This window comes from Xiphophorus maculatus, chromosome 11, assembly GCF_002775205.1.
Source record: "Xiphophorus maculatus strain JP 163 A chromosome 11, X_maculatus-5.0-male, whole genome shotgun sequence".
Taxonomy (NCBI): domain Eukaryota; kingdom Metazoa; phylum Chordata; class Actinopteri; order Cyprinodontiformes; family Poeciliidae; genus Xiphophorus; species Xiphophorus maculatus.
Genome location: NC_036453.1, coordinates 918,134 through 931,902, shown reverse-complemented (window position 1 = coordinate 931,902; position 13,769 = coordinate 918,134). Strand labels below are relative to the sequence as shown.

The window sequence follows — 13,769 nt, the reverse complement described above, 5'->3', positions numbered from 1 at the left end:
ATTTTAAAAGCTCCCAGTAACGTCCATAATTATTTTCAGATTGTGCTGGTTTGAAGAGCTCTGCAATTTTGTTTTTAATTGTTAAACAGACAAAAGTTGCCCAAGATTACCTTGGCGCTGCTGCTGACGTCAATAAGGGGCGGAGTTAGAGAGCCAGGTACTGAGCCCAGCAGTTCTCGTGCGCTGCTCAGGTGTTTGTTGGTTTCGGTGAGGATAACATGGGGAAGCTGGAGGCCATCGAGGTCGAGTTTAACGAGAACAAAGTTGTGTACACTCCGGGAGAGTCCATTTCTGGGAAGGTGACAGTCAAACTGAACCAGCCGATCCAATGCAAAGGTAGGAAACCTTCGCTGAACCGTCTCCGTCTCCCCCCTGGTGGGAAATGTTCCTGTCGCTGAACAAGGAAGTGGGGAAATGAGTCAGGATCAAGCAGAGTCACGCAGCTCCGTTTTACTTCGAGACCTGCGGCGGGTTCGGGGAGGATGGAGGGGTGAAGTGGAGGTTAGAGGGTTTTTAGAAGCCAAAAGGCTGAAGAATAACTGTTGTTTAAAGTCAAAGTTGCATCTTGTACATTTGTAATTAATTGCTGATTATATGTTTTATACAGGTTATTTATTTATGCAGTCAGGTTAAGCTGCATCATTTGAGGTACTGGAAAGGCCTCAAACAACAAGGGAAACATGAACAGACTTGATTGGCAGCGTTTTAGTGAATTAGTTAAGCTTTTATAGTTTTCTTGACTGAGTATTAAATACCAAATAGAAAAAGATCAATTGTGTAACTTTTGGTTGACTGCACTGGGGATTCTTCTTATAAAAGCAACACAGGACATTCCTGGGAAAGCATAACCTGTCAACCTGCTTTGACAGGTTAACTGTCATAACATCAGCTGACCTGACTCACTGTTTCAGAACTTCCTTTTCTGTTTGCATGTTGTTGCATTTTAAGAACACTCAGTCATTGTCACCCATTGTCTTGCATAGTAATAGAACATAAACTGAAACTAGTAGAAGTCAAACTGGAAAAATTGACTGTGGAACTGGAAATGAGAGCACAGCCCATCCAGTTTGCGATAGAGCGACGCCTCCTTTGGATGATGAGAATTCACTCTTCTAAACCATTAGGAACTCTTGTGTCATCAGGAGAAGGGAAAGAGAAAAGGGCCACACAGATACTTTTAAATCTTTGGTTTTTCTACAGCCCACAGACCTCTTCACTGAGACGGGACCAAAACCTCCAGACACAGAGTCATGTTTCTGAGCTGATTCTCACAGGCTCAAGCTGACTGAAATTCTGCTACCTTCACACTGAGAGCTGGTTCTCATGTTGGGAGTGGCACTGTGTTTATGGTCCTTCCAGTTAGTTGGCATTCCTGTTCAGGAAGACCACGTCCTTCTGTCTGTCCTCTAACCTGCTGCAGGTCCATTTGGATATTCTCATGCAGGCTTTTGAGACCAACGGTTTTGGTTCTTAGGAGTTCAATTTTCACTCAGTGGATCTTCTCAGGTCATTAAAGAATTGTTTAATCCCTTAACTGTCACTCTCAAAATGCTTTTAGATAAATCTGTACATCTATCAGGTCACCGATGTCATCAGGACAGTTAAGAGTTTACAGAATTTTTCCAAAGCTATTTTTTTCACTTATCATGACTGATTGTAGAAATATGAGCATAATTTTCTAAACTTTTTGGAAGTTATTTCTGCCTTTGTGGCAGTAGATTATCCTGCCACCCCTGAGGTATTCTGCTGCACACTGACACCACACCAGAACCTGGCATGGTTCTATTGGACCATGTCAGGGTGCTACAGAAGATCATGCAACTATTAGATGACTTGTATTAAGTTGACATGCCAGTATATGAGTACAGTAATTGACTCTAATTTTCTTGCATTTAATTCTGTTGGAGTCATTTAATCATTTTCTCTACAGATGCACTGATTAGGCTGATCATGCTCATACCAATGTCCAGTCATGCCAAATTCCGATTTGTAAATTAAACTTTTTTGGCTCTAGTGGCTCTTATTGAACTTTATTGGGTGGAGAGAGAAGGGGGTGATGAAATGCAGCAAATGGCCCAAGACTGGGAATCAGACCTCTGCCAGGACTGCAGCCTGTGCACACGGTGTGCTGCTCTACCCGGGGTTTTCTTCTATAACTACAGAACATACAATTAGATAAATAGAAATGTAGAAATCATTGACCATGAAAGGAAAAAAAATGCAATAGTTTCTGAAACTTTAAAAGTCATTTTGAATCTTTTACAAGATCATTAGTATTCATGTATCTAACATACCTCACCTCTCTTGAATTTTCACTAAAATAAAAGAAACTAGATTAAGTAACATGTTGTGGTACCTTTACTGACTACAAAGAGAGAGTTTCTGTTCTAATAGATTTTATATTAAAACTAGCATTTTTTATTTTTCAGTAAGGAAAAACTTTCCTGATTTGTTGATGCATCACTAATTTATCTCCACAGTTATTTGTACTGCAGGGAGTGAGTCTATTGTCAGCTATAGAGGGAATGATAAGAACTGCGGTTTCAGTATGAAACATGTAATGTGTAATGGCATCGACCGGTGTGAAAACATTAATCAGCAGTTCTGTTAGCACTGGTGATTGCTGCAAAAAGGTTCCAGGCTCAAATACTGGTCTTGAGTATATTATAATGGAGTTTACATATTCTCCTCATACATGTGTGGATTCCATCCAGGTGCTCCAGCATATATTTTAACAGTATTTTCACAAGTGTGATCAACAGTTGTGCCACATTATGACATTTCTCCTGGTCTGTATTCATCGCTGAGCTTCAGTCTGACGCATGTCTGCCTGACAAACCGAGGATCCATGTTTAAATATTTATTGTTATTCGTAACACAGTTGTTGCTGTTGCTACCTTTACAGAAGTGGTTATACAGCATAAAGCTCATGTGTTTCTTGCTGTAAACATCCCGTCTCCTGTTACCTCAGTATGATGGAGTATGCAGAATAAGTTAACATCAAACACTTGTCATACAGTAAAAGATAGCAAATGATAGTAAATAGTTGTTGTCGTTGTTGCTTTGTTGTACAACATCTAAATAAGTAAATATAGACTTTAAGACCCAGCAGAGCAGCGAAGTGGAACACAGTTCTTCCTGGTTTTTTGTTTGTTTGTTTTTTCTAGATTCACAGATGTTTATGCACATGGTTTTCATTTCAGCAGTAGAGATTCCAGAGTATTTTTTTTTTGGTAACTTAACATTTGCTGAAAGCTACTTAAGCTTTTAGCACTTAGAGCCTGCTTCATTTTTAAATCTATTTCCTGTGTGTGTTTTTTATTTCATCCACAGCCATCAAAGTGAGCTGCAATGGTTTCTGTGGCATCACCACTAAGATAAATGACACTGCCTGGACAACAGAGGAGCAGTACTTTAACAACACCATCTCTGTTGCTGACAAAGGTACAAAGTCCAGCACTGATGGCACTGTTCCCTTTAGCAAGTGGGCTTGTTGGGATTATTTTTGACATGTTTAGTAAGTAAATATTGACGTGACTTCTTTGTCATCCAAATGATAGTAAGGTGTGTGTAGCTGAAGTGTAAAGACTGCACAAACAATAGCTGCATTTGCCCACTGCAGCCCTGGGTGAAAAACAGGAGGCTGATTGTTTCTGTGCTCTCTTTGTGTCCCATACAGGAACCCTGAAGCAGGGCGACCACCAGTTTCCCTTCAAGTTTCTCATACCAGGTAGGATTGATGAGTGACGGGATGAACACATGCTGCTTTGCATTCTTTCCCATGATAATGGGTTTTTCCCCTTGCAATTCCAGTCAGGCTGCAATGTTTTGCATGTGGATTTATACTGTCATCGTAGCCTGGACTGGCAACAGTTACCTGAGACTCAGGACACTGATTTTTCTTTTTACTACTTGGTAGTGAGAGAAAATCTTCCCAGATTTTCATTTTGGACCACAGAGCAATCAACAACCAAGACTTGTTTTAGGAATTCTTCTAAAAAGCAAAATCTTGATACAGTGATGCCAAATCAGCTGTTAATGCAGTAACAGAGCACAACAACACACACATTGCGAGAGGACACCTTGAGCCAGGGTCCTCAGGCTGTCAGGCTGTAATGGCAACTGGAGAACTCGGCACACCTTTCCTAACTTTTTTTTCTTCTTGGTATCACAATGTTTTGTGGATTAATGGATTCTTATGGCGTTCAAGCAGATAGTTCTATTGGTCAGATATAACCTTGATAACACGGACAAGACTCTAAATCCTATCCTAATCATTTTTATGCAGAATTTGGTAAAAATAAGTGTTTATGTTTTTATGCCTTTCAGCAGCTGTAGGACAGCCAAGACTCACTGGGAAATGTTTATCTTGCTATGAGAAGATTTGCTGGTTGCATGGGTAAAAAGGTCTCATGTAAATTCAGTCCACTTGCAGATTAACATGATACAGCTAATAATGGGGATATACACATAGATTTAATCTTATACTAAATACAACATTCAAAATATACTTGTCTTGTTTTATGAATTTTATGAATGACACAATAACCCAAAAAGACAAGGGCCAACTTTAACTGTTCCATAGATCTGAGACAATAACAGCAGAAATTAATAACTGTCTGCCTGCAAAGTGGCCAAACATGCAGGCACAGAATTGGAATTGAATTAATCGGGCAGAAAAGTAAAGCCGGATTGTTGGATTTGGTTGCCTAGTATTCTGGACTGTCTTGATGTATGCCAGTATATTTTCTTATTGAGAGATATGAATAATTTTTGAATTCCATTTTGAATTCCAAATGATGTGGTTGGCAAGTTACTGTTGTTTTCACTCCACACCCATTTTCATACTGTTATTGTCTATAGTCACAAGACAGTGATGCCTGTAAACTGTCTGCATATTAGCCAGAACAAGTTCAAACACAAAACATTCTTCCGCTGAGAAAGCATATTAGTAGTGTTGATTACTTATCTGATTTCAAAGACCTTAATAAAGTGAAACTCGCTGACTCCTAAACTTTGGTTAATCTAGTTTGGTGACACAGCTTGTTATGGTGTTGTAGTGCGACCCACATAAACAATAAAACCAGGTCATAGAAGGCTTGTGTGGGGTTCATTTGGATGGTATGATCTCAACACTGAAACATTCAGTCAAGTATTTTGTCAAGTGAAATCATTAGGTCTCCTTCCTATGGAAACATTTGGCTGTCAGTACTTGGTACCAGTTCTCTGGTGCCAGAGTCGGACATTAACTCTGGTCTGACAGAGTCTCTTCCTTAAAGAACATCTAGAGGACCAGGCAAAGTTTCTCAGATGGACAACTTTGATTGACGTCAAGCTAACGGGTTGTAACTAATATTAAAGGAGTGAAGTGAACTTTACTTTTGTGAAACAAACACCTTTCACTTTGTTTTCAAGTTGTTGAGCTTTATGTCCTCAGTTCCCAATGAGGACATAAAGTTCCTACAGAACACTTGTGCCTGTAATGACAAGCCTTCTGAGTCATCAGCAAAGAGATGTCTCCAGGAAATGTTACAAACAAATCTTGACTTATCAAAGAATGTTTTGTTGAACTCCAAAGAGAATGATCAAATGGAACATTTATCTCAGATGACATGTTAAGTACTGGTCAGAGGTATGCAGGCTGAAGGTGTGGGTTTATGTGGGTCTGACGCAGTAAGTTGACGCAGTAAACTGGGAGAAACTTCAGTAAGCAGTTTCTCCCTTTAAACTGTGTCGCTCCACGGTGACACATGGCAGTTTCTGACATGAGGCTGAACGGAGAATATGAAGATATTTCTGGATAAACATCTCGACTGAGATGATTATCTGTTGACGTGGACTTTGTAGTCGTTTACTTCCTGCCACGCTTTGACTTCATAGACTCTGACGCAGCACAGCGCTGACTATATCTTGTATTTTAGTCTTGGAAGAACCACTTTCCTGTTTGAGATTATTGTTCTTTCTAGGTAAAGCTGCCACTGCATTGCAAGATGTAAAACCAATAAACCAGCCCAACCAGTCTTTTACACTGTTACACAACATTGTGTGTGGTTTGAAATGTGTGTGGGCGTGTGGGGGTGTGCGCGCTGGTGTGGGCGTGTGTGTGTGTGTTCCTGTTTACCTATTTAAGTCCCTTTTTGGTATAATTCTGAAGCCCAATAAGCCTGGCCCTACTGTGGCAGACCGCCAATGTTGGGAGTAGAAACAGAGTTATTCAAATAAATCCTAATATGACGGAATGTGTGCTTGCTCTTACCTCTATCACTTTGTTTTCAGGTTGTTTATATGATCTGATAATGTTTCAAGATTTGGAAGTAAAAACAAAAGTCTTTTTCTATTATATTTAATAAATTATCAAATTGAATCTGAATTTTAAAGTAAAAACCATGTGTCACGATGAACTGTGTTTTAGAGTAGAATTGATCAGATTTTGAGCATTTCGTGAAGAAAAACATGATGGTTCTGTTATGCTTGTCTCCCACAGCCTCTTCCCCAACCTCTTTTGAAGGCAGCTATGGCAAAATCATTTACAGAGTGAGGGCTTTTATCGAAACCCCTCGATTTGCCAAGGACTACAGCACAGAGAAGCCGTTCTACCTGCTGAGCCTTCTGAACCTGAATGAACTGCCAGACATATGGGTGAGCTGTTCCGGATTTTTCTACAGATTAGTCCTGGTACATCAGGTTGGTGGTGGATGTGGGTGTTCAATTAAAAATTCAGGTGGTAAAATGGAACAGGTTCAGATATTCTTTTGTAGGGAAGAAAATAAACTGGATATGCATAAATGTAGAACAGAGATAGGCAAGCTAAGCTGTTTGCAGGTTGTTGTGTAGAGAAGGGATGTTGAATTTATTGAACAAGGGATTTTTACACTCCAGAGTTCCAGATTAGAGTATAAGTGATTAGACACTTTTAGGCCTGGTTTTCACATTCATCTTTATTTAGTAACACTGGAACAATGCTAAATATTGGTAAAAACACACAGGAAACATATTGAAGAGAAGACTTTCACTGGCACTAGCTGCACATTAATGCTACTCTTTGAAGTAGTTCAGAAAAACATATTTGGACACATTTTTTTCAATTCATTAATCGAGAGAGATTTCAGTCAAAGTCATAAGTAGATCACAAAATACAGAAATAATTAAGAGAGACGAGACACAATGTGAATGTTTAATTGTGGGTAGTTTTTTTTTCTGTGTCAGACTTTAAGAGAAAAGACCAATAAAAGATTCAATGGAATTTATTTACAAACTCACTGATCATTTTGTCCATCTTATTTTTTACAGGGACCATCCACTTCTGAAGTAACTCAACAGTTCACCTACATGCTTCTAAAAACGGGGACAATTGTTCTGAAGGCCGGAACAGACATGAAGGGTTACACACCAGGCCAGATCATCAAGGTGTCGGCCTACATCCATAACCAGTCCTCAAAGTCCACAGGCCACATAGCTGCCAGCCTCGTGCAGGTAAAAGCTTTTCAATGCACTAAAAATATGTCTTAAAGAACTTTTCATGTCACCTATTGCTATATGCATAGTTAATGAGGCCTTACCTTGAGTAGACATTCACTGCAGTTCTTGCTTTGTGAGGTGCATCAGGATTGATTTGAGAATACAGCAGGAGGGGTGACACACAGATTGATTTGCTTTTTCATGGTATGTTATGTATGCTGTATGTTATGTCTCTGTGCTACTGTCTCTACAACCCCTGTCCAACTCCTGAACAGAAAAAAATAAGAAACAAAACAGTGACTCTGGATCCCAAGCAGGAATTCCTTCACTCCAGAAACCAGCTTACTGATTCATCCCTTCAAGACATCAAAGATCAAGCTTTGCTTGAACTAGTGGAGTTTAGCCACCACAACTCCTGACAATGGATTATTCTCAGGAGGTTTATTTATTTATTTATTTATTTATTTATTTATTTATTTATTTATTTATTTATTTATCTCCTCTGCTGAGAAACCATTGGTCAACGCTCCTGCTGTGGGAAGAGTTCCTTGATCAGCATCTGACCCTGTTTTGGACCCACAGTTGAAATGTTCATAGAAAAAACATACCATACCAACTTTATTTATGAAGCACTTTCTACATCGACAGGACCAAAGTGCTATACACAATCATAAAATACAATGCAATTATAAAATAGAAAAGATCGAATATAAAATGCATATTAATATACAGACACAATAAAACAAAGTGAAACCTCTCAGATTGTGCCAAAAGCCAAAGAAAAAAGATGGGTCTTAAGAAGGGACTTAAAAACAGTGAGTGAAAAGGAATGTCTTATGCCCTAAGGAAGATCATTCCATAGCTTGGGAGCTGCCACAGAAAAAGCGCGGTCCCCTCTGAGCTTACACTTTGTCTTTGGTACCTTCAGAAGCAGCTGATCAGCTGACCTGAGGGAACTGGAGGGAGTGCAAGAATGTAACAGCTCAGACAGATAGGGAGGGGCAAGGCCATTAAGAGCTTTAAAAACAAATAAAAGGATTTTAAAATGAATCCTAAAATATACTGGCAACCAGTGTAAGGAAGCTAAAATAGGGGAAATATGGTAAATTTTTTGTGTACCTGTTAAAAGACGTGCAGCAGCATTTTGTACCCTCTGAAGCTGGAAAATACATAAATCATTGACCCCTGTATAAAGTTGCATTACAGTAATCCAGCCATGTGGTCACAAATGCATGGATCACTGTTTCGAAGTGCTGCCTGGAAAGAATAGGTTTTACTTTGGCTAGCTGCCTTAAGTGGAAAAAGCTGGATTTTACAACGACTCTAATGTGTGCTTCCAGCTTAAGACCAGCATCCATCTTGACCCCAAAATTTGTAATAACCAGCTTGACATACTGGGCCAAGGAGCCAAGATTGGTCAGGGAATCTACAATGGATCTGCCAAAAATCACTACCTCTGTCTTATCTTCAGTAAGTTTCAAGAAGTTTAGAGCCACAAATTTAGAGAAAAAAAACCAAAGCTAAAGAATGTTCAGAGAAACAAAAAGATAGGGATTTTAAAGTCAAAATGGGTGATGACTAGTCAAAGATTCTTAATCAACTGCTCTTCCCCTATTTTAAATATTTCATAATTCACAACACCTAGCTTTGCCTTTGTGTTTTTTGTGCTTTTTCTGTGAAAACCTGCCTTTTAACACCATGTCACATTCAGCTTTGCTTTAGTAATTTCCGTATCGTTACTGTTTTCAGAGGGTGACCTATGAGACGAAGAAGCCCACCCATGAGCTGAAGTCCATAGTGGAGGCGGAAGGCGGTGGGGTAAAGAGTGGTAGAGAGGTGAAGTGGGAGGAGCAGATCATTGTTCCTGCCCTCCCTCAGTCCTCACTGAATGGCTGTGAACTTATAAAGATTGAGTATTATGTCAAGGTAACTTAAGACACTCCATGTCCTTTAAAGTTTATTATGATGTTGTCAGAGAATGTTTGGCTTAGTGAATCTGTTTATTCTGTTTTCAGGTCAGCCTGAAGTCTCCCGATGTCTCGCTGACATTACCCATCCATATTGGAAATGTCTCACTTGACAAAAAACGCTGTCATTCCAAAAAAGAAATTCCTCCTTCCAAGAACGAGCTCGTAGCCCCTGAGGCGGAAGCAGAGCCCTCGGCATCTTCCTCCATGAACACACCAGCAGCTCAACCTGGTCCTAGACCTGCTCCCCGTCCCACACCCCGCTCCAGGATGTCCTCCCACAGCTTCCCCAGTGCCCCTCCTACTGAGTACCACCATGGAGCAGAAGGTGGGAACTTGATGAATGCCGACTTTCCCAACAAGCGCCAGTCTCAGGCAGTATCCCCCAATGCCTTCAGCTATGCTCCAGGCCTCTTCTTTCCCCAGAACCAACCACCCAATGCGTCTGCCCCAGCTCCAAGTGGACCTTCATCTAGAGGGTCAACAGGAGCCACAGCCCCTTACCCCTCTGGTAATGGTGCCCACCCAATGGCAGCACCACTCAGTCACCCTCCTCCAGACTATGGCACCTCAGCCTACCCACAAGGTGAGTTTTCATGTAGCTTTATGGGGGAATTCTACTGCCGTAAAGGGTGAAGCTTATACATTTTCAGTTTGAACGCAGGATTTCATCTCTTTGTTCACAAAACTTGCAATGCTTGCACTCAAAACTTCTGCTATCTTTCAAATATTTTTTCAAATCTTTGTGTTCATGCTCAGATTTTGTCCTCTCTGCACAGATTATATATCCCTGGCTCTGGTACCCTAGTGGCAGCTGCTGAAACCTGCTGAAACCTGCCACTATTAATGTGGCAGCTTCCAGCAGCTGCCACATGAAGTGCCATTACTAGTTGCCGCTGTGACGATTTGAACTTGCTGTCGCTCTTCTTTTGAAAGAATGTCATGACTCTGAAAGTTGCAGCACGGAGCAAAAAGCTGAAGTTGCTTCTCCCTACATCCAGTGGACAGTGTAGAAAGAACATGTGCTACAATTGATTGTAGCAACACAAGAACACCCAGTAGAAGGAAACAAACGCACCCTAGAGGAGGCTCCCACTGCCCACTATTGAACCTTTGCAACTATGTCACTTAATCATTCGAGGCACCATGATGGATGTTGGAAGTGAGGGAAGGGAGTATTAAACAGAGCAACTGAAATTGTTTTCCAAAGTTGTTTTTGTCAGTTTGTCAGTTTATTCATGGTTTCTACTGTTCGAGTCAAGCTAATTTGTCAGTGAACTTTACACACCTGGTTGGGGCTCATAAACAGTGGATTTTCACTGTTAGATTTTCACTGCTAGCTTAGACCCCCACCCATTCCTTCTTATGCGCACCTTCTCAATAAAGCAATATTTGATATCTTTCAAATCATACTTACACTCATAAAGTATATGAACCTTAATCTTCTTGCCTTTTAAAAAATGTTCACTGCAAATCAGCAATTGCACCAAGGGTTGACAGTCACGATAAATGACGGCTGCTATCCATCACCGCCGTATCTTTCCTCATTAAAAGTTACAAAATAAAATGACAAGTTTTGGTTTGAATCCTTGTCTGTTTCTGCAGCTGACCGCGCAGCACCCTATTACCATTTTTAAAGTGAAATAAACTAAATAAAAGCGAAATTAGGTTACAGATGTCTGTTTTGAGACAGATGTAGGAGCGCATTGGTTGTTTTGAGCTCATCATGGCAGAGTGGGTGGAGTTTTGGAGAGTGTGACATCACCTGCAAAGGCTCAATAACACTTTATTTATAGCCTGGCTAGAACGGTTGCCAGGCAATGGAAAACTATTTGCAAGCGAGCAGAGAGGTTTGTGAGTGGAGATTTAATCCGTGCAGAGAGAAGTTTTGCGAGCGAGGAGAAAGTCTGACCAGAGTTGAGAGAGCACAGAGAATATTTGAAAGAGAGCAGAGGCTTTGAGTGCAAGTATTACAAGTTTAGAGAACAGAGAGGTGAAACTGCTTTCAAACTGAAAATGTTTGACTTATACCAGTAAAATCCCCACATATAACATCTGTCACTGCATTGCAAAGGTTCACTGACTTTATTTGCGAGTTAGCACTTAATCATATACATTAGTAATTACTTTTGGTCAAGCGCTTTTAAAAATGCTTTTTCATTTGTGTTCAATTTCTTTTAAAGGGCCAGAACATTTGAAAGCTACTGGCATTTTTTCAGAAACTAATATTCTAACTTGCAGCATTTAGTCATTGCTGTTTGTAGTTTATTCTTCAGATGGTGAGGTTTTCTGAGACAACAGGACATGAATGTCTGAGCAGGCATGATGGGTCCAGCTATGACCATGTGCTTATGGGTCAAACAAACGTGTTGCGTTTAAAGATATTGATTCCATCTAATTATGTCAGAATATTATTCAGTCAAAAGAAATTCAGTATAATTTTACATTACCAGTCCAGACAAAAAAATGAATCCACTCATGGATCGAAGGGTTAGAGTTCAGAATTACCAGAGCTACATTGGTTGGATTGAAAGACTTTCAAACTGTAGGAAGACGGTTCTATAGAGCTTCACAAATTCCCTCCTCTGTTAAACATTAATATAGTTCAGAACAAGAGATTTGCCCCAGCTGCTCTTTCTGGTGACACATTTAGGTGGTGGTAGCCACCAGGAGGTGGAAAATAAACATTATAACATCAGATCAATTTAAAAACAGTAGTTTGAATTTTGTCAAGTGGGGTTCTGCCTGCAGTGGCTAACAAAGACCATTTGCCTTTTCAGTTCCATGAAGCAGATATCAGCTTTAGTGCTAGTGCTAGATTTAGTGCTAGCTCTTAATCAGAGAGCAAAGTGGGATTTTCTCTAATGCTAAAACTACTACCATCTCACAAATAACTAATCAATAATTTCTAAATCTGTACGCCTCAATTTTTACACCTTAATTGAAAATATTGAACCAGTCACAGAAAACCTGGAAGAAACTGTCCTGACATGCTATTTGAAGCGTTAATCACATGTTAGGGTTGCTGTAGAAAAAGCCCTGATGAAGTTTAGTTAAAATTATTTCATAATATACTTCAGCACAGGAACATTAAACAAATGATTAAATCATTTAAAAAATTGCATCTAGTTTTTAAAATGAAACCAATAAATTTGATTGTGGTACATGTAATTAACTCTATATTTAATTTTTTTTTTCCAGTTTTAAAAAATTTACACATTTTCTAAGTTATTTATTTAATGCAATTTAGCACTCTTCACTCTCCATAATGCAATAACATTGTGTTTTTGTGTGATGGTGTCTGTGTTTTCCAGAAGCTCCTCCTTCCTACAGAGAGAGCTGCAACACATGAAGTTCATCAAAAAACCAAAACCAGGACAGAAACAATCTGGGAATTATTAAGCGTGGACAATGTGGACATATTTCCAGGATTACTTTTTTTTTTTTAACAAGCCCAGAATACAGAGAGCAGGCCAGCAGGAAACCTGGAGCAAATTGGGTTCCTTTTGGACTCTATACCTGGAGTTTCTGCAGTTTTGAAGTGATCTCAAACTCCAAACTCTTTTAAAAGTCTGTTTAATGTCTTGCATTTAATTAATACAAATAAAAAATAATTTGATTTTTATATGTTTGAAATAGATTTTTAGTTGTGGGTTTGTTTATTTGCTTTCCAGCATCAGTGACATACTACTAAATAGTTTAATACAAGAACTGAATCAGCAAGATTCATTTTGAATGTTTTGACACCTGTAAGGATATTTGTGATCAATGCTACTTTTTGCACCTTTGCTCTTTTCATGTCCAATGTCGTTCTCATTGAAATCTTCACATTAATGACGTGTACTGATTTTGTTTTTACCTCTTATGTTTGCTGTTAGAATAATGCAACATCACTGTGATTGGAGCTTTTATTTGGCCATTTATTAGGTGTTTTATATTCAGTCATGTAGATTAGTGCAGATATATTGCCTTTCCTGTGAAATCAAGGAGGATTTTATGTTTATTTATTGTGTTAAATGTCTTCCTGCTGCTGTTTATAATAAATTGAATTAAACAAGTGGGATGTAGCTCGTGTTTTCATCAGCTGCTGATCCTCAGCAAGCTCTGCTGTGGTGGTACCGTCATTCTATAGGTGGGACCGCCTCTCTGTTTAAACCTTTTTGACTTGAAGCATTAAGACTACCTCAGGTGAATTCAAACTCCGGTCCATTACATTGTATTTAAGTAGAATGCAGCTCATGTTGGTATAGATGTCAAATTCAAAAATACTTCATTAATCTCAAAAGGAAATTAAATGTTATGTGATTATGTTGGCAGGGAAGATCTTTTGCAGCTGTTTGTATT

The 13,769-nt window shown here is 39.4% G+C and overlaps 1 protein-coding gene across 1 annotated transcript; it reads left to right on the top strand.

Annotated features, from left to right (window-relative positions):
* The first annotated feature begins 158 nt into the window (after positions 1 to 158).
* Positions 159 to 13,483, top strand: LOC102232127 (arrestin domain-containing protein 1-like). The gene is made up of 8 exons (XM_005807397.2): positions 159 to 336; positions 3,334 to 3,444; positions 3,680 to 3,730; positions 6,485 to 6,639; positions 7,291 to 7,473; positions 9,208 to 9,384; positions 9,474 to 10,011; positions 12,740 to 13,483. The coding sequence occupies exons 1-8, from the start codon at positions 219 to 221 to the stop codon at positions 12,775 to 12,777; spliced, it is 1,371 nt and encodes a 456-aa protein (XP_005807454.1). The 5' UTR covers positions 159 to 218; the 3' UTR covers positions 12,778 to 13,483.
* Positions 13,484 to 13,769: the final 286 nt, after the last annotated feature.

What these genes read in the sequence shown, in the direction of transcription:
- LOC102232127 (XM_005807397.2), top strand. Translation starts at nt 219, where the DNA reads ATGGGGAAGCTGGAGGCCATCGAGGTCGAGTTTAACGAGAACAAAGTT. An exon ending in CATCTCTGTTGCTGACAAAG is followed by an intron (nt 3,445 to 3,679) that starts GTACAAAGTCCA and finishes TGTCCCATACAG; the next exon opens with GAACCCTGAAGCAGGGCGAC. An exon ending in TAGCTGCCAGCCTCGTGCAG is followed by an intron (nt 7,474 to 9,207) that starts GTAAAAGCTTTT and finishes TACTGTTTTCAG; the next exon opens with AGGGTGACCTATGAGACGAA.